Source organism: Ptychodera flava (assembly GCF_041260155.1).
Source record: "Ptychodera flava strain L36383 chromosome 23 unlocalized genomic scaffold, AS_Pfla_20210202 Scaffold_24__1_contigs__length_23054250_pilon, whole genome shotgun sequence".
In the NCBI taxonomy this organism is placed as follows: domain Eukaryota; kingdom Metazoa; phylum Hemichordata; class Enteropneusta; family Ptychoderidae; genus Ptychodera; species Ptychodera flava.
Window position 1 is genome coordinate 6,605,882 of NW_027248278.1, and position 20,302 is coordinate 6,626,183.

A 20,302-nucleotide genomic window follows, 5' to 3' on the forward strand; every position below is an offset into this window, starting at 1 on the left:
GCTATAATGTAACAGTTACCAATCTTTGATTAGGTTTTCGTCATTTTAATTCTGGAAAAATACGTTTTCGTTTGCGCCTTCCAAAGTGATTTAGCATACAAACTGTCCTGCAACCACAGCAATACATGAATCTTTTATAATATGCAATCATGTTATTACTGAACCATTGTTGATGAATTAATTCCAGTCTGGGGGAAAAACAGATACCTCAGTTGTCGACGATTACAATGTACTTGTACACGTAACGATGGACTTCACAGAACCAATTGACAAACATAACGAAATTAATGAAACTTGAATCAAAGTTACATCTGATGTAATTTTAAAAATCAAAGTGGTTATAGACTTAGCGCATACGGTACCTTCGATATTGATTATGATAGATGGTGGCTACTACACAAGGGCCTCATGAACTTGAAACCAGCAAATTTATCATATTTTGTCTCTTCCTGCCTTTCAGATCCTGAAGACATGTGGCAGGACATGCTGACGTCGGAGTTACTACCCCAGGGAAAGCGGTTCGACATGGAACAGAAAGCCAAGTCGTTGAAAAAACCGGTGTGGTCAGGTCAGCCGCTCAAAGGTGACGAGTACGAGGCTAGCATCGTGGCGACCAGCGAGGACATGCCGTTCGCGGAGAAACTGGCGGAGGTGCTAACAAAGCGTGGTTTTAAAGTCACCTCGGATGTCGATAAAGCGCACGACGCCAGGATTTTCCTGTTGATTTTCAGCGAGAGCACTTCGAGAGACGAGAACGTGGTGCGCCACCTAACTAGGGCGGCTGAAAGATTCAACATGAACGAAACCGTCATTGTTCCCGTCGTGAAACCCGGATGTACCGCTCGATTTCTGGACAGGATACCGGACAATATTGCATATTCACTGTCAAATACGTCATTTATCAACCTTTCATCCTTTGGCGACCCTTTACCAAAAGCGCTCTGCGCTGCTGTCAACGAATTAGCAGGTAAAATGAAATTTTAGCATTCAAGTTTACACGATTGTCTCTAGCGACAGTGGTCGCTTAATATTTTGTCATCTGGGCAGGTGATTGCGTCAATAATTAGTGAAATTATCATACAAGTACATTGATGGCTCAGATACAACACTCTGATTGGTCGATACGTGAAAATGACTTTGCTATTTTCGAGCGATGCACACGGTCGGAATACGAGCTCTCAGCTAGAGAAAAACTAGACTTTTTGACGTTTCACGCCAGAATTTGAAGATGCTATAATGATATAATAGACCTAAGCAACTGGTATACGAGATGATGTTAAGGCGGTGATGGTCTTCATTAGGATACTGTGATGGCGATGATGTCGACGATGCTGCTGCTGCTGATGATGATAATGACGACTGCCAGGACCAAAGTTTTAAGCCGATGATCAAGGCAAAAGGAATGATTCAACAACTATCCTAAATCTTTGGGTATTTTCCATTTCAGATTTGATTCGTCGATACACCAGAGGTGAAAACGATTGGTGTGTCAGCGGTACATGGTGTTGTCAAGCTATCGTCAAAGACCAACGATCAGGACAGAGTAAAGTCAAAGATTTTATACTGCTTCTTCATCAAGATGGGACTAAGGTGACAGTCTACCTCGTTTTTGATCTGTAGGAGAACATAGCGCCCCCAGCGACGGGTATATTATACACCGAGATTAAACCGCTTCACACGTGCATGGGCGATAGCGCGTAGCGAGTACAAAGTGAACTTAATATAGCCTTGTTATTTTACTTCTCGACTTTTTCAATTGACTGGCATAAAACGTACTTTTTATCACCTCACACCTTATCATCTGACTAAAATAGCAGGCACAAAACCTCACTGTACTACAGTCCATCAAAACACCATTAATTGTTTGTTTGTGTATTTAAACTGTTAGTTTTCAATAGATCTAAAGACTGTTGGTCTCAGAGGGGTTAGTTATCATATAAGACAATATGACCACAATTGGCGTGATATAAGGTGTGAAGAAACACAATTGTTTTTCGATTCACAACTTTGCTAGGAGCATGACGTCGAATGTTGCCGTTTTCGCGAACGACAGTGAAACTGTAGTTTGACAGAGCATTGACGTAGCGTTGAATACAGAGCAACGGTCAGGTAGACAAAATGTATACATAACACTGACTGGGCTATCGGTAATAGCCATAGTTTAACATTGAAACGGAATTCAAATTGTAAATGGTTATTGACTTTTGATAATCTCTCACTCAAACCCGACAGATTACAGGTCGTTGCGCGGCTGAATGGGATGTAAGCGGTGATATCAGCGGAGATGTCGTGCATTTGAAATTTAAGTACCGCGGAGAGTGGACTCAAAACAACGAAGGAAATTGGCACGAGAATGACTACATGATGGTCGGTGAGATCGCAGCTGTCGTTGTCAACCAAGGATATCGACTTGAGGGCGACTATGTCGACAGGACGGATGCTGGGAAAAGTGATGTACCGGGAAGAGGTGGGACACATCCTCAAATTGCCTTTTTATTCTCTTATTCTCTTTCTCTTATATCTATGCATTGTATTGAAAGTCAGCAAATCTTCCTCTCCCGTACATACACCTATGTATGTATGTATGTATGTATGTATGTATGTATGTATGTATGTATGTATGTATGTATGTATGTATGTATGTATGTATGTATGTATGTATGTATGTATGTATGTATGTATGTATGTATGTACGTACGTACGTACGTACGTATGTATGTATCTCTGTATACACGTATCTGTAAGTATATCCACGTATTTATATCTATGTATGTACCTTTTTATTATGTATGTATAATCTTTGTATAACACGGTTGGAACTGATTTGGGATAATTGGATGGAGAAGTAAGGTCATTTTAACCTGCAAATGTAAACTCATCTGCTTTCCTTTCTAAGTTACACACTTGTTTTTATGAGTAATTTGTTATTTTGCAACATTCAGCTGTAGGGCACCAAACACTTTCACTGCATGAGATATTTAAAACATATGAAGATCCAATTATCTCAAATTAGTTCCACTCGTGTTGTATATATCTATGTTTGTATCGATGTATGTATTGCAGATAGGTAGGCAGGCAGGGAGGTGGGTAGGTAGGTTCTTGTTGGTAAGTGAACATGTATGAATGTATCTCTGTCTTTACTACTGGTACCAAAACACAGTTGCCCTGTAATCAATGGCGGATTGACGTTTGACGACTTAATTTTCCCACCAGGAGCTCAAGAAAGCAAGTCCGTTGGTTTATTCAACGCAACACTGGAGAGAGTTGGACTTTCAGGGGTCTACCGCGTCAGTTACACCGACTCTGACGTGGTTCACTATATCGGCATGGTTCATCGTGGTGGTAACACCGTCATCTTGGAAAACAGCTGGGCTTGCGGAGTCCGCCAAATTGCTTTCTACGACGACATATCCAGACAAATTACGATCACGTCCAATCACCAGTATTATTCGTGGACCATTTTCGGTAAGTATTTGTTCTATTTCAATCAATCAATCATAAATCAATAGGCAATAGCTCTCTCTCTCTCTCTCTCTCTCTCTCCTCTCTCTCTCTCTCTCTGTATATATATATATATATATATATATATATATATATATATATGCTCTACTTCAGTCAATCAATCAACCAATCAATCAATAGCTATATATATATATATATATATATATATATATATATATATATATATATATATATATATATAATATATAATATAATATAATATATATATATATATACATACAGATGTCCTCGTGAGAAATTACAGCGATAGATGCCAAAAGCAGAGCGTTATAAATAATAACACAAAATTACTTCAAGTACAAAGTAATGATATATGTTATTTACTTAGGTTTCATGTATCCAGAAGTGAAATGATTATTAGCCCCACACTGTCGTTTATATGTTTGAGACGTACTATATTCTATTAGTAGGTGGTGTTAAAATTTGATAGATAATATTTGTTTTGGTGGCGACATTTTGAAACCAACTCAGGGCGTTTGTTTAATAACGTAGATTTGTCAGCATTGATATCAGAAAAGCTGCACATTATCAAAGTTGATCAATCAACGTTGTTAAACAAACGCTCTGAGTTGGTTTCAAAATGTTGCCACAAAAACAAATATTTATTTATGATATGTGTTATTTATTATATATTACTTTGTATGAAAACAGGAAAAGCTTCAGATGACGAGGTCAAGGGTACGATGATAGAAGGACTGTTCGTGTTTGTGGATACTACCGGTGTGACAGAGCAGAATATGCACGCCAAACTTGAACGTGATCAGCTCCAGCAGGATTACATCAACAGCGCCAAGTCACACGGTGATGAAAGTGAACTGATGGCGCTGTACAATCTGAAAGCCGATAGGTCAGTCACAGTTTCCTCTGGAATTTAACATATCCAAGCAGTTTGAGGAGGAGAGGTTAACGGGCCAGTAATGCTAACATTTACTTTTGTCATAATTTTCATTTTTGTATGCAAATTGCAAGGACTTATTCAAGTCCAAAAGAATTTTGAAACATTCACTTTTAAGGTTGTCAACATAGCGTCTTGTATGTGTGCAAAATGTATAGAATTTACTCGTCAATAGTAACAATGCAGTCTACACATGTACAGGCTGAGTTGACAAGCTGAATACTGTGTATCTCAACATGCTTTGGGAAGTAGAATAAGAAATCATGGTTGACATGAAGAACAAAAAGTGAAAAAATCAGCAAAGTTTGCATTACTGGCACTTTAACCAGTCTTCAACTTGCAGTTCAATTTTTATAATTTACCTCAAACCAATTTTCTCACCCTATACTCTCTTTGACTCTGTACTCCACAGGCAACTGCCTATTCCGTTCAAGCCACACGTCTACGTACCACTGGAGTCGGACGAGTATGGCGCCCTCATCTGCTGCACCAAACACGAGAAAGGAAAGGCAGAGAAACTGATGCGGAATCTGGACGAAATGGGCATAAAGTCGGTTACCATGGATATCTCCAAGGCAGACAAAGCCAGAACGATCATAGTTCTGCTGTCAGCGCGCACACAGGAAAGACCAGGCAGGGCCTAATGTTCAAACATGAATGCACCCGCATTTCGAAATTTTTCCCCTGTAACTTTGTCGTTGTGACTTTGTATTGATGTGCGGCCGCCTTGTCACATAGTCATGGATGTTTCTGAAATACAAACGAAGCCGTTGATGTTATATACCTTTGATTGAAAAGTATTAAGCAGTCTAGCTGTGGAATGATCCTTTAAACCACTGGAGGAAAGCGCTCACTGGAAAAAAAAACATAATTTCGGTAATGTAGTTTGATTCCGAGGTATGCAAGAAAAATTATGAAAAATCATTTATGAGATATGAGATACAGCCTATTACTCTAAAAGTGACGTCATTACAGTGATAAAACACTCGTTTAATAAGACTTATAGGTTGGGTCCCGTCCGTCCGTTCTCTGTCACCCCTGACCCGATTTTCTTGTGCAAAGATAAAGTACTGTGCCATACATATGCACGCCAATTTATTTTGCGATACGATTCAATATGGTGGTTGTGCGGCCATTTCGTTGCGAATTTTTCATGTTTTTGAACCATAACTCAACTATCCCTGAACCGATTTCGTCCAAACTTGGCACACAGACATTGTATTGTAGTGTGCATGTGCATGTCAATTAATGGTGCGAGCGGGGACTGTGTCATCAGCGATGACTTGTTATCCCTATTTTCTTCAATCTGACATCGTTTTGGTTAGTTTCGTTCCCAGTAAGCATCTATCGGGTTTTTCTACTGTCTGAAACATGCTAAATTGTCAGTCGTCAGATTTCTACTCCCACCCTGCTTGCAAATAGATAGGGCAGTAAATGCTTTGATGACATAATTTATGGCACCTACCAGAAATTATGTCTTAGTATATAAAGTGAGTGGTGTGTGTGCACGCGCAAAGCTCTGATGATTGTCAAGTCAGCATGTTTCAGTCGGCTGAACAATTAGTAATTTCTGACATGAAACAAAAGTAACCTAAAGGTTTTAAAAGATAGTGACTTTGTCCCTGTACCATAAAAGTGCAATCTGCTTGTAGGGATATTGTCTCCTGTGCTTCAGGAGTTTGTTGACCTTTCTATGGGACTCATACTTAGAATGAGTGCAGGCAATTAAACTGTTGTCTTTTCAGTACATGAGCATCGTAGCATGGGCCTCGAACGTGAAGGACTTAAACTTTTGCCCAAACTTTCCTAATTGAATCTTTCAAACCTTCATCTTTCAAAATCAAGAACACCACCGTGTGAATTTAAGTACTAGAGAAATACATTTCATGATATTTACCGATATTTGAAATTGAAAATGGCCGCCAGCCCTGTGTTAACTCTATAGAGAAAAAAAGAAAGTTTGATTTTTGAAAAACTAAGACGGTTACAATTTTCCTTACTCAAAGAGCTTTAAAATGAACCCTCACAAGTGGTAGATCAGAAAAGAATTGAAAAAAAATATATCCCTAAGGTGCATTCTACCTTGAAGAGAATGAACCGACATGTCTTCCATAAGTGATGGTTTGAGTGTGAAAGAAATCAGCTGATGTTGTCTCTCGCTGTTAACACCTATATTGCAGATCTCATTGACGTCATCAGCAAAGCGGCAGAGCAGGAGAAGCCCATCTTCAACATCGGTCTGGACAGCTGGTTCGCCATCTTCGGCGAGGCAGGCTGGAAGGACCAGAACCTAAGAATCAAACTGATGAACGCTCTTGCCAGGCTCAACCAGACGCCGGACACCACTCTGGAGCGCCACCACTCCAATTTCCATGGGCTGGTCAGAGGGATCAAAAAGTACACCGAGCCACCTATTTATTACCTCACAGGACTGTGGGAACTAGAATACATCGGTGAGGGCGAGAGCAACAAAACAAAGTTCACCGACATTTACAACTACGAACCAGGCAAGGTAAGCTACTTTACAGGAATAACGGCACAACAGTAGCACTGGAGGGCGGCTTCGTGGCTGCTTCAAATGAGTAAATATTTCGCGATTGATTTTCGTCAAATTTGAATATCAGTGATATTACAAGAGATTGGGCAAAGTCAAGGACTGGACACAAATTACAGGGGGTGGGGTGGGCCGGTGTTTTTTGGGGGTGGGTCGCCATTTTTCGCGCAAGCATTTTTGAAGGGTCATAAAATTTTGTGCAAGCCTATGGGGGAGGGTCACCTTTTTTTATGCATCAAAGCTGAAATTGCATGTGCACGTATTAAAGAATATGGAATACTGAAAAAAGAAAACATCTCCTGGCAATTTCATTTTCTGTCATTTCCATTTCGGCGCGAATCGGATGCGCCTTCGGGCGCAAGTTTAAGGGTATAATAAGCAATGTATTGATGAGCCAAGCAGCCACATTGATTTAAGTTGTCATGATTTCTACTTATCCAACTCCTCTATTGTACATATAAACTGTCCCCTATAATGACGCTTTCAATAACAATTTGGGAGATCACTTATTTGATATCATTCTCCCATTGACAATACATTGGGTATAGGTCGGTGTCAAATGTTCATGAAGCTGTAAAACTATGTACATTTTTCATTTTTTGAGGACATCGACAGAATACAAACTATTCAGAATAGTGCAAAATGTCATCAATAACAACTGGAAGCTTCAGGTTGAACAACTTTTGAATAACAATTTAGGATCAGATAACCTATGAGTTATTTGTAGTTTCCTCTTAGCCTACAATGTATAGTGAATCAACATTTCGGTGAAATTCCAAAATCAAATTTCTTGCACAACCATTGACTTGAAACCACTGTAGTCTAGTCATGAACATTAATACTAATAATTAGGTGTACATAAATGCACAGATTTACCTAGTTTTGTATTGGGAAAAAAATATTCATAGTTTCATCATAGGCTGCCATGCATAGTGAATCGACATTATCGATGAAATCTAAAAATTACATTTTTTGTACATGCATGCACTTTTTATCTGCCACTTCAAGCAAAGTACATTTACATGAATTATCACACACATATGATTTGATATTTTTTGGACAAAGCGTTATATCGGCGGCATTTTGCCTTCCTTTTGGGAGGGGACTTCAAAAGTATAGCAAGTCAGAAGATGGTCTTGAATGCATTGGGGGTTTCTTTGGGGGGTATTGAGTAACAGGGGAGAGTCACTTATTTCATGCACGGATAAGGGGGAGGGTCACTAATTTTTGTGCATGAACTTTTGAAGGGTCATTATTTTTGACGCAGCGGTGTTTCGAAAAACACCGGCCCACCCCCCTGTAATTTATGTCCAGTCCCTTAAGATGAATGTTTGGTACATTATGAACAGTTTTACTCAATGAATATTGAACGCGGCCCTACTGTGTGAACAGAACCTGAAATACCATCCGTGCACACTTTACATTCATTAGCACGGTCAGATTTTATCGAGGTGAAATATTTAAGCAATAAAGCACACCCACCGACGGTATACCACGAGTTTGACCAGTCCACGACATAATGCACGAGCGATAGCGAGCGCATATATGGAGCGAACTGGTCAAAATCTCGTGGTATACCGTTGCTGGGTGTGATTTATTGCTATTATATCATAACAGTATATTGAAATTCTGGCGAGGAATAACAAAAACAGATTTTTGCTCAAGCTGAGAGCTCGCGCATATGACAGCCGTGGTATATCGCCAATATACCACGGTCCTTTCTCGTCTCAACCAAAACACGATTGGAACTAATTTGGGATAATCGGATGGTGAAGTAATGTCTTTTTGATCTGCAAATATAACCTCGTCTGCTGTTCTTTTAAGTTACACACTTGTTTTTATAAGTAATTTGTAATATCGCAACATTAAGCTATAGGGCAACGAACATTTGAAAAATATGAAAATCCAATTGTCCCAAATTAGTTCCAATCGTGTTCCAATTAGATCGCTGTATTTGCGCCATCAATATACTGGTATGATATAATTGAAGTTATTCCATCAGAGATATGTATATTAATCAGTTAACCCCTAGAGTGACTTTCCAGTTTGTATAATTTTCTGAGATTTTTATCACATGGCTCGCTTTCATGTCTTACGCAATTATAGGTAGAATGCGCCTCTGGGGCGGTTTTTTTCGAAACGTCAAATGTTTAGGATACTTTTCTTGACTGTTGTTTGTAGTGGTTCAACTTGAAGGCCGTGGAGTAAAATAATGTTGTTTGTTTGTTGTTGTTGTTGTTTGAAATGTAAAATACGTAGATATAACGCAGTGCATGGCGACCGCTTTGAATTTCAACTAGGGTATAAATTTTAGACATTTTTTTTCGGAATTATACCTTGCATCACACATCACTCGGATAGTCACGTTTTTGAATCTTATGCAACCCTTTCATAATAGGGAAAATTACTTGAAAACTGAAATATGTATCCATGATTGTGTATGGTTCAAACTTTCCTGGGGGAAAGTTTCGTGGAAAGGTTCAAACTTTCAGTCTTGAGGTGCGCGCTTTCCTCCCGTTAGAATATTTTAACAGGGATGCCTGAGAACGAAGAAAAAAAATCAAAATGAACATGGTTTTTTAGACATTCTTTCATCCGGTAGCCTTTGAAAATATCACTTGAGAATGACATCGCGAGAACGTTGTCACATTTATGACTTCGGCTCTCTTGCAGGCAGACGACGGCGGTGAAGCCTATGATGGTGATTACAGCGAAGGTGAAATAGAAAACATATCTGGTCACGACTTGATGGTAAGGAATCGTTATCGATCCTGAGAATAGTGAACACAATAATGATTGTGTCAATTTCAAAATTTCATATATTTTAGTCTTGAATTAGAAACAAGCTTGCCTTTTAAAGAAGCTCATAGTTTTTGAATTTTAAGTCACGTGAGTGTGTCAATGCATGACGGTGGTGTCAACAATATTTTGACCGTTGGTTCACCCTTCCAAGATCTAAATACGATATTATGGTACTTGTTCCCAAACATTAAACTTTGAAGTATAAAATCATTGACAAAGCGCGCCCTGTCTAAGCAGAAAGTTAACGTTCATTCTGCATTCATTCAGTCAGTCATTTATTCGTTCGTTCATTCATTCATTCACATATAAGTCAGGAGTTTTCTACTCAAGTATAGTGCGAGAGGTACCTTCCAATGCCTGTCATGGCGTTAGAAGTCGAACCTTTTAACACATTAACGGGCCAAATCGTCCCGACTGCGAGTATTTTGGTTCTCTTAGGTGCCCTCCCTTAATTAGCTTATAAAATAGGTCCCCGTAGGATTTTGCTGATTTGTAAACTTGACCATTGCTGCAGGTCCAGCAATCTTCAGTCATGCTCTTAGTACTGCCGTCAAAACGATCCAGTGGCTCGAATGCACAAAAAGTACACACCTCCGTAAAGTCAATTTGTTGATATCAGTCGCTTTTGAATTCAAACAAAGTCCTCGCCACATCTCAAAATCAACTTTCCAAAATTAAAATGCTTTCGAGATTTTAAAATTTTGTCAGTGCCCTCACCCTTTTGTACAGATTTAGGCGATATGCGGCGTACTTACAAAGCATTATTGTCTTTACAATGTGTAATTATTTATTTAAAAAGTTGCGTTGCACTTTGTTCGTTAAAGGCCAACCGTCCAGCCATGATATTCATATATTTCAACCAAGCTACAAACGAAGTTATCATGGCCAATGATTTCGCCAACATCGGCCTCAAAGGCAAGATGGACACGCAGACCTATCAGCTCAAACTATGGAGTGCTTCGGCCAGATTCACCTTCCACGTCAACGATACCAATGACGTCATGTTCGGTACATACATAAACAAGGTCACAAGACGAAAGGTAATATTTATGTTGTGAACTCATGTTACAATATCGACTGGAATTCTAAATTGTAAAAAACTATGGAATTAAACATGTTCGTAAACATGATACAATTAGATAATGTGTCGGTATAGACAGAACCTAAGAGCAGTATGTATGTATGTATGTATGTATGTATGTATGTATGTATGTATGTACGTATGTATGTATGTATGTATGTATGTATGTATGTATGCATGTATGTATGTATGTATGTATGTATGTATGTACGTACGTACGCATGTACGTATGTATGTATGTGTGTGTGCGTACATGCAGAGAGACAACTAGATCGAAAGAGAAAATGTTTCACAGAGACTGAGAAAAAATCAAATTATTTGCCCATAAGAAACAAGATGTACGTGTGAAAATGTTCATACTTTTATCATTCTTTCAGTACAAACTGATTGCAACCTACAGTAACGAAGGCATCAGCGGCATATACCAGTTTGCAAACTCCATCATCGGTATTTCGCAGAGTGGTGGCGCTGTTGCAACTGTGATTTCAGGCGACGGAGTTGTGCCGGCAGTTATCAGCAATGGGCGGCTGGTGTATCACCCAGGCCTGGCAAAGGAGACCAAACAGTTTTGTACCATTGCAGGTATGTTTAGAAGACCTAAAATGTGTGTTTATATATGACATTAAACGGGTCAAATAGTCATTTGGTCCATGGGAAGTTTATGATTTAAGTAGGACCATCCTGAACCACTGATAGTTAGTGGTGGTACCAGGTGTCCGTAATGGGTAAGCGTACCCTGCTAGCATGCTACACCCGTCAGGATTGGTCCCAAAATTGTCTAAATATTGTATGAAGTGATACAGTATATGAATCACTGTAATAAGTCAAAGCCGGGAATGCTGTCGCTAATCATTTGAGTGACCGAGGAGTTAACAGTTCGTTTAATGGGAATCTAATAGAAGGAGAAATCAATTTGATCACTTGAAACTGAGAAAAAACTCCCGACAAGGCTTACGAAAGTGCATCCTTCGAAAAGTCCCTACCTTCTGAACTTTCACCCCCAGTGACCAATCTGATCGATCGGACTTTTTCAGTTTGTTCACTCCATTTATGAAATTTTCTGCCATTAAATATTCAAGCGGTTCAAACATTGGATGGTTGCAAAATTAAACTCAACACTTATCTTTTTATTCGTAATTGTCGTTGTTTCTGTGATGGGCATGTAAATGTAGCTTTTTCTGACCTTGACTTTGAATCTTGCTTTTATCCTTTTATTTGATCATTTTGTTGTAAATCGCACTGAGAATGTTTTAAATGCAACGCGCCATAAAAGAAATCAAGATTAAGATACTCGCTTTATATATGTTTAAAAAGCTCTGGCTAGAAAACGTGTATGTAATTGATTAATATACACAAAATATAATGACTCAAAAAACCTCGTGTCACAACCATCGCTCTCACCTAGGCCACATTGTTTCAGGAAAATAAAATTCATGCACGATTTTGACACGTTTTTGCAGCTCGCATCAACAGACACGAAGATGGCGTACGCCTGCTAGGATTTCTGTACGTGTCAAAAGGCTTATCCCCTCGGAAGAAAGTCGAAGCTACGCAGTACGCCACCAGTCTTAACAGAACAATCAAGAAGAGCAATCAGCAGTTAACAGCGCCCCCTGAAGCTGTTAAAATGGTCCAGGCGTACTATGAAGTGTTGGAGAAGAAAGATTATGATGGTGTTCTAAAGTGTAGGTTAACCCTTTGAGCGCCAAAGTCTATTTTGTCACCTTTATAAAATATACCACAGTCAATTTTTATGATTTCTGACAAAATTTGATAAAAAACTGTACCCGATGAAAGGTGATATCCATTTGGTCCAAAATTGTGAAAAAAACTTACAGAAAAATTCACAAAAATTGGTAAAATGTTGCATTAAAATTTTTGTGGGAAAAATTACAGCAGTCAAAGGATTAAAGGGGCATGTTGAATTATCAGCTTTATCTAAAAGCAAATTGACCGACTTGATATAAATTTCAATAACAAAAGACTAACGCCATGTAAATACCCAATGTCAACAAGTACTATGCGAGAACCAGGGATTGGGAACTGCCCCTTTAAGGGACTGGCTCTTGGCAATCTCCATCAGTTCGTTTTCCCATATTCGTTTGTCTCCAAAAAACAACACGTTAGATAATATAAATGAGCTAGTTTAGCTAACAAAATTGTTTATTTTCCTGTTCAAATAGGCATGCATAGCTGTAAGTCTATGGACATGCAAGCCAATTGTCGTCTCCCATGCTAATAGAAATAGCTTTCTGGCCAATTTTTAAATTATTTTCAAAATGGTAGTAACAGCTTAATCTTGCAAAATATCCCTGGATACATATTTCAATGCAATGATCCACAATGCTATACACATTGCCAGCAGACAACTCAGTGATCAACTGACAACTCGGAATTTTATCAGGCAATACGATTCTTGCTACACCCTCCGTTTATGCATTCTATAGTAAATGATTAACTGCACGAAAGACGAAGTCAGTTCATGTCTGTGACACAATTGCTTTGACTTAAATTTATCTTCTATGACCAAGAACTTTAAAAATCTTTATACCTATTGTATCTTACTTTACCAGTGCTAACGCCTACTGCGCAAGGCAACTACCCCAAGACAGTGTTCCTTACCGAGGCTGCTGATCACGCCCGCAACGAGGGAAAGTACATCAAAAACTCGGCCAAATTGGTCGGCAAGCGAGCAATGTCCACTGGAGGGCGGAAAATAGGCCAGACTCGGTTTGAATTTGACCTTGACTTCGAGAGAAGGAAAGAATGGCGTGTTATGTTTCTATTGAACGATATGAGTGGGCTGATTGATGGTGAGTAAAGTTGAACTCGGAGGTAGAATGCGCCTCGGGGAACAGATTTTCAAAGTCTCAAATTGTTACAATGCTTTTCCTGGGCTCATTTTGAATCTTTTGAAGAAGATTAAATTTTCGCGATCGTCTTTCTGTGAAGATCTAAAATAATTTACCCCAGTGAGATAACATGGGAATGGTGGCCAGTTAGAATTATTATCAGTAAATGTTAGGTCATTTGTTTCTCTGGTACCAAAATTTGCACCTGTAATTTTTGTTCTAGATTTTGAAAGAGAATTGGTTTGAAATTTCCTTGAGGCAAAGTTAAAGTCTTTCAGCTATCTTAATCGAACCTTGAAAAAGTTGGTCAAGCACCGGATCACGTGATCTTTGAGGTGGTTTTTTCCTATAAAGATCTACCAGTTCAGCCCTAAATTGTCGTTGTCCAAATCATTTGCAAATATATCTATAATGCCTTCCTGTCCAGATCACATGATATGATTGCTGGGTGATTAAAATGTTCGTCTCAGAAGTTTGTAAGGGCCATTTTCTCGCTAACATGATAACCAAAAGAACTTGCTTCTTCTGAGTTTACACATAAAAGGTAGTTCATATTTACAGCCAAGACGATAAATGTGACAAAAACTTATCAATGTATTCGAGGTCTCGATACTTTATAAGAAATCCAGAGTTGATTTTTAGAAATTAAGAACAGTTAATATCCCATCCCCACAAGACGATAAATGTTACGAAATTGAGCAATTCTCTTTGTTTGGTAGGTCTTGAGAGTCTGGAAGAAGAAGCTCGAAGCCAACACTTGAGTGAGTATGACGTCATGATCAGCTATCGTAGCTGGGATGCTCGGTGGGTGGACTTGCTGCAGGAGTACCTGGAGAAACATCACATCGTGGTTTGGAGAGACCGTAGAATGGAAGTCGGCGTCAACTGGAGTGAAGACATCACACGAGCTGTCAGAAAATCAGGTAAAATCAGAAAAAAATTGACAGGTGTAAGTTCTTCTTCACATTTGACGCAAAACAGGTGGTAGGTAACATGATAAGCGCCTAAATATATTGACATCACCAGCCATGATAAATTAAGTTTTGTAATGTGTGATTTGGTTCGCAAAACATATTCCAACTTGATGTAAACTATTTAAGCAGAAGTACTGTGTTTCTAGTCAATACGAAAATCGACTAGTCACCAATCATGTTAATTGTTATTCGTTTAGACAAATTATGTAAATTTTATAATTTCTGTCGGTTACGTCTCGCTCATTTATGAAATTACTGTATTTTCAAGTTTGATAGAAAAGAAAATGTTTACAAGCAATGGCAGTTGTAGCATTAAAGGTATACTGCCACAGTTAAGCTTACCATGGAAAGAGAAAATCTAACCAATCTAAGATTTTAAGCGGGTGGCCGCTTTTTGAAAACAGCGCCCTCACATGGGCATTTTGAATACCAAGGAACGCCCCTTTGACCATATATGGGCGTATTTAGATTACAGGTGACTGTATACCTTTATAAAATGTTTAAAATTCAACTCAATATGTACCCTGTTACGTGCAAGTGATATTATATTTTAGAAGAACATTACCGTAGTTTTTCAACGAAACTTTCATAGCAATACTTTGTGAAATCAGATCAAGGGGTTCAACAAGAAACGACAGAACATATTGATGTTGTGTTTGTGTTTTTAGGATGTGTGGTGTCTGCAATATCGGAGAACTATCTGGCATCATCACTGTGTACTAAGAAGTCCGGATGGCGCGTGATATTGGCCGCACGGTCATTCCGGTCATCCTGCCCGAAACACATGACACATCCGATCCGCGCAAAAAGCTGGTGTCAAGCCACTACAAGGGCAGTCTCTTACCCCACACAGTGGCCAGAGAGCTGTCGGATGTGTCCTGGGTGGACTTTAGGGATAGCTCCAACCTGAAATCCGCCGACCCGACCGACTTGAAGAGCTTCGAGAAGAAATACCAGGCCAAGCTGACGACACTGATTGACATGATATGTGAAGTGAATGGCTACGGCAGAGTGTCAGATCTAACAGGTGACGTCATCGTTTGAATTTCAATGACACTGAAGTAGAGAATCAAGAAATACCAATCTTCCTCACAATTGCCGATCCTGGCAGTGCCATGTCATTTCAGAGTTGGTCTTTAGACCAGACAACAAAAGTACAGAAGGCATGGCAATGCCAATAATCTCTACTGAGTTTTCTTATCCAGAAAGTTGTGATTTTCCACGGAATTACTTGTTGTGTAGAGTTGAATGCATTGTTAGGAGCCTGGCATAAAGACAAATTGCACAAATTGATCAGAGAGACATTTTGACAAGTAAACAGGTTCTCTTTTCGATTCGTTTGCACTAACATTAAGTATTTTGTATATCGTGGCAATAAATGTCCAAAGCAAAAACACACCATAAAGATCTGTACCACGACTGTAAATATAACACTGTTTGCTACCCCGAATTGTATTTTGTATACAGTATCTTGTACATATGGCCGGAGAGAGTGGTAGCACCCACCTAAGCAAGTACCAAAGACCATTGGAGCAGACGAACGTGACACCAAAACATTTTGCTTTCATTTTTTGTAGGCGAATGGTTACTTACTGTTGGAGATGGCGATGATGTAGAAGAGGTTGCCATTAACATCACGTCCATGGATGGCAACAAACTCAACGGCACCCTCATCCTGGCCAAGTTCTGTGCCATTGAGTTCCCGCTGGATGAGCACTCCTTCTTCCAGGGATCCACGTTGCATGTCAGCGGCAGTGTGAAAATCGGAATACTACCGCAGACGTTTATCATCACTGCAACGCTGTCCGCAGACGGACAGACCTTGGCGGGAAGTTACCAAATGCTTGAAACGCCAGTGGAAGTCGCCGTTGATCATGCGGTAGGAACATGTTTCACTGCTTTTCTGATGGAGTATGTTCGGTAATTTTAGCATTGAATATGTTAAAGGGAAACCATCGTCGGGACTGCGCCTGCACGAGTTCCTTGTTTACAAACAATGTATTTCATGCACGATATCTAGATGCACCTTATCATCATAGCTGCAACATTTAAATTATACGATGTAGATTATGGCAGACATGCTTTAAAGCCCCTGTAGCTGTAGCTCTTGAAATTGTCGACCTGAAAAAGGCGTTCTTTTTTCTTTGGTTTTCTTTAAATTCTACAAATTTAAAGGATATAGTCTTTTACCATTGAAAATTGGACAGGTAAATTTAAATTTTAACTGATTATTTTGATTTCCCACAATTTTTAAAATTGGTAATATTACAAAGAAAACATAGCATATGGTGTCCCAGTGGAAAACATTCAGCACTATGCATTATATTTGACTACTCTGTTGTTTCTGTGAAGATTCCAATGCATATATGCACTACATACTGTGTTTTTGCTTTATTTGCATGAAGCGCCATTTTATGTTTGGGCAAACATTTATTATTGATCTTGCTCAAATTGCACAACTAATCTCATTGGACAGTTTATTATACCGGTACGTGTATAAACACCCCTCAATGAGTACATTCCCATGAACTTGTTTTAGTTTGGAAGTCAAATTACAAAAAAATGCGAAAAAGATACAGCTATCGAGCCTTTAACTTTCATCAACCACCATCTTACCTTGGCTACAGTGTTTACATTGGTCGTTTGGGTCCCATGCAACCTTTGAAGCGCAGTTCCGACGACTGTATCCCTTTAAATACCATTTCAAAAGTAGCAACTCTCATTCGTTACCGTATTTCGCCTACTTGATTTTTTGGTACAGACCATAAATTGTTTGAGGGAATATTTAATCCTGTCTGGCTGCAAGCAGACTTGAGGTTGAGGACAATTGACCAGTATTTCAACAGGTTACGCTTGAAGAAGTCAAACAACAAATTCATGAGCGATTTGTTCCTTTAAGAAGGGCCTCTAACCCTGTCACCCCCATTATCCTTTATATGGGTCCAACCAGGCCATTGAGAGCGAGGGGTTTGTACCAAAGTTTGGTGGTGAAAGGGCTAAGAAGTACTGTCATCACATTTTACTGCGCTGTGCAAAATTTACAGACGATCAATGTAACATCGCCGACGGAGAACCATTACTTTAATGAATACTCAGAGATAACACGGACAGCCGTCTCTCTGAATATTCATTAAATTAATGGATCTCCGTCATGTCAGTGATTTTACATTGATCTTCTGCAAATTTTGCACAGCCCAGTAAAATATGATGACACTTTCATTTTTTGTTGTCTGTGATCACTGTTTCCCAGCTACGGACAGATGAATGAAGATACTCACGGAGGTTTGGTCTTGCTTTCAGGTCAATATGGGGTTTTTGATGAGTCACCGTCAGGTCAAGAATGGCTGCTATAGACAACCGGTCAAAGGTCAGAGGAAGGGCGTTGGGGCTAATCTGAAAAGTTCATTTCAGGCCAAGCAAGTCAGATGGGTGCCAGATATCGACAAAGCCGTGAGGATGACAGGAAAAAGTGCCAGTGATGTCAATAAACTTTTACAGGTCAGTAACATTCACATAACATCAGGGTTTATATCAAAGTACATCGTACAGCATAGACTGTTGACAGTCTCTTGTGTCTTTTCTTTTCTATTATTGGTATAGTCTCTCCCTAGGAGTCTCTTGCACATATGGGAGTGGGGGGTCGCGAGCATAGCACCAAAGGCACTAGTCGGAAATGGCGAAGGCATGACTGCGAGTGCACAAAGTAAAAGGGTCGCTTGAGCCACACATCGGCCCTTTACTCAGCCATGCCCAGTGTTACTGCAGAGAGGAAAATGGTACAAGCGATTGTCGACAGTCTGCATACAGCACTTTTGTCCTTGATATACAGCTTCAAGGATAATACTAGTCTAGGTGACCCAGACTCTCTGCTGGGGCGCTGTCGCTTCCGCCCGGACGGCGGAGGCGGACGCTGTCGCTTCCGCCCGGACGGCGGAGGCGGAAACGACAGTGCCCCAGCAGAGAGTCTGGGTCACCGAGACAAGGATAATACCAAAGTGTACGATCGTAGACAATAATATCAGTATTTGTGAATGACCTTATTGTTATACACATTTTAAAGTAAATTTTACATTGAGTTGAAAAAACAGCATTTTCAGAATACCCTTGGCCTGTATGTACACTGTGTAGCAAGATTATGTGCGCACTAGGTATATGTTAAGTGTATGCATCAGCTAAGCACACTGAACAAAAACTCAACCCACGTGACAAAATAAAGAAATATTCACCCAGCAGAATTATTTTTAGTGGTCTTGTTTCAATGCGCGTCTGAGTGATTGTAAAACCATACATATTTTTAAAAAATAGTGGCATTTTGTCTGAGGTGACGTCAAAGGTCATATAGCATCCAATAGTGCCAAAAATGACTCAATCGCACATCACTGCTATTGAAGTCCACATCCACTGATACCAAAATGTATTGTCACATGAAACCCAATGGTTATAGATTCAGGTGTACACTGAAGGAACAAATGGCTATATTCTGACCGTCTACTATTTTGGCAATAGCAGGAGCAAAACAAATATTTAACAAGTGAGGCATAGCTAAGCATGTTGCATTATATATTTCTTCTTGGCTGAGGTAATTTTTAAACATTCATGGTCAGCGTATCACCCAATATTCCACTCTGAGTTCAGGACAGTTAATTTACATATATTTGCATAAAATAATTTCCAATGAACAGCGCCCCCATACATGTATTCCTATGGTCTCAAATAGAAGCTGCTTTCACAATTTATTTTGTAGACATTCAAGCTGTATGACAGAGATGGCAGTGCTGAATTGGATCTTGACGAACTTGACCTCGCCATTCGCCACTCTGGGGGACGGGCCACCAAGGAACAGCTGCTTGAAATGATGAATGAAGTGGACACCAACAATTCTGGAACGGTGGATTTCTACGAATTCTTGACAATCTTGACGAAGAGTGCACCAAACAGCAAGGCTTCGAGTATGTTGGTGAAATCAGTGAAATCTAAAATGTGTGCAATACAATGAGTGAAGCAAAAGACGACATTGTTCTTGATTGAGTCTATGTGAACATACAATTAACCTGTATCAGCCTTGTGTATGAATGCGCCTGTCAGCAAAGCATATCTGATTTCTCCACTAATTATACATTGTGTGGCTGTATGACATACGCCAAGCCATTGCAAAAACGAAAGGAGTATGACTACAATAAAACAACTCCTTTTTAGCTAGCATTCTTGTTTAGCTAATTTAGCTGAGTGTTTAAATTTGCTAATTTAAGATGCTGCTAAATTAAACATTTCCCCCATATTTGCTATGGTCAAGATGTCTTTTCAGCTAAATGAAAAACCCACCGATTGCAACGAAAATACCAAATCGCTAAAAAAACATGCAGCTAATTCAAATCGTGTTAGAGTATAAACACGAGCATGTTATCATTTGTTTGTTTGTATTTTGTACATAGACTATTAAAAACAACTGGGCACTATGACTGAAGTGACAGTGAATAGTAACATCACATATATTACTGTTATCAACTTTTTCCTCTTCACGACATTCACATTTTCGCAACTAAGGGACAAATTTGTATTCTTTGGGCAATTTATATGAGACACTTTGCATTGTAATCTGAAAACATGCTGAGCGACCGATAA

General features: G+C 39.4%; 1 protein-coding gene across 1 annotated transcript; it reads left to right on the plus strand.

Moving 5' to 3' along the window:
• Positions 1–393: 393 nt before the first annotated feature.
• On the plus strand, positions 394–20,165 carry LOC139124986 (uncharacterized). Its single transcript, XM_070691102.1, has 17 exons — positions 394–967; positions 1,448–1,590; positions 2,233–2,467; positions 3,214–3,465; positions 4,174–4,369; positions 4,830–5,050; positions 6,598–6,929; positions 9,645–9,722; positions 10,598–10,813; positions 11,232–11,436; positions 12,315–12,539; positions 13,428–13,667; positions 14,426–14,629; positions 15,349–15,707; positions 16,258–16,559; positions 17,981–18,178; positions 19,425–20,165. Exons 1-14 carry the CDS (start codon positions 409–411, stop codon positions 15,588–15,590), a joined length of 3,348 nt encoding a protein of 1,115 aa, XP_070547203.1. The 5' UTR covers positions 394–408; the 3' UTR covers positions 15,591–15,707; positions 16,258–16,559; positions 17,981–18,178; positions 19,425–20,165.
• Positions 20,166–20,302: the final 137 nt, after the last annotated feature.

What these genes read in the sequence shown, in the direction of transcription:
- LOC139124986 (XM_070691102.1), top strand. Translation starts at nt 409, where the DNA reads ATGAACTTGAAACCAGCAAATTTATCATATTTTGTCTCTTCCTGCCTT. An exon ending in GCGCACACAGGAAAGACCAG is followed by an intron (nt 5,051 to 6,597) that starts GCAGGGCCTAAT and finishes CCTATATTGCAG; the next exon opens with ATCTCATTGACGTCATCAGC. An exon ending in ACAGTTTTGTACCATTGCAG is followed by an intron (nt 11,437 to 12,314) that starts GTATGTTTAGAA and finishes ACGTTTTTGCAG; the next exon opens with CTCGCATCAACAGACACGAA.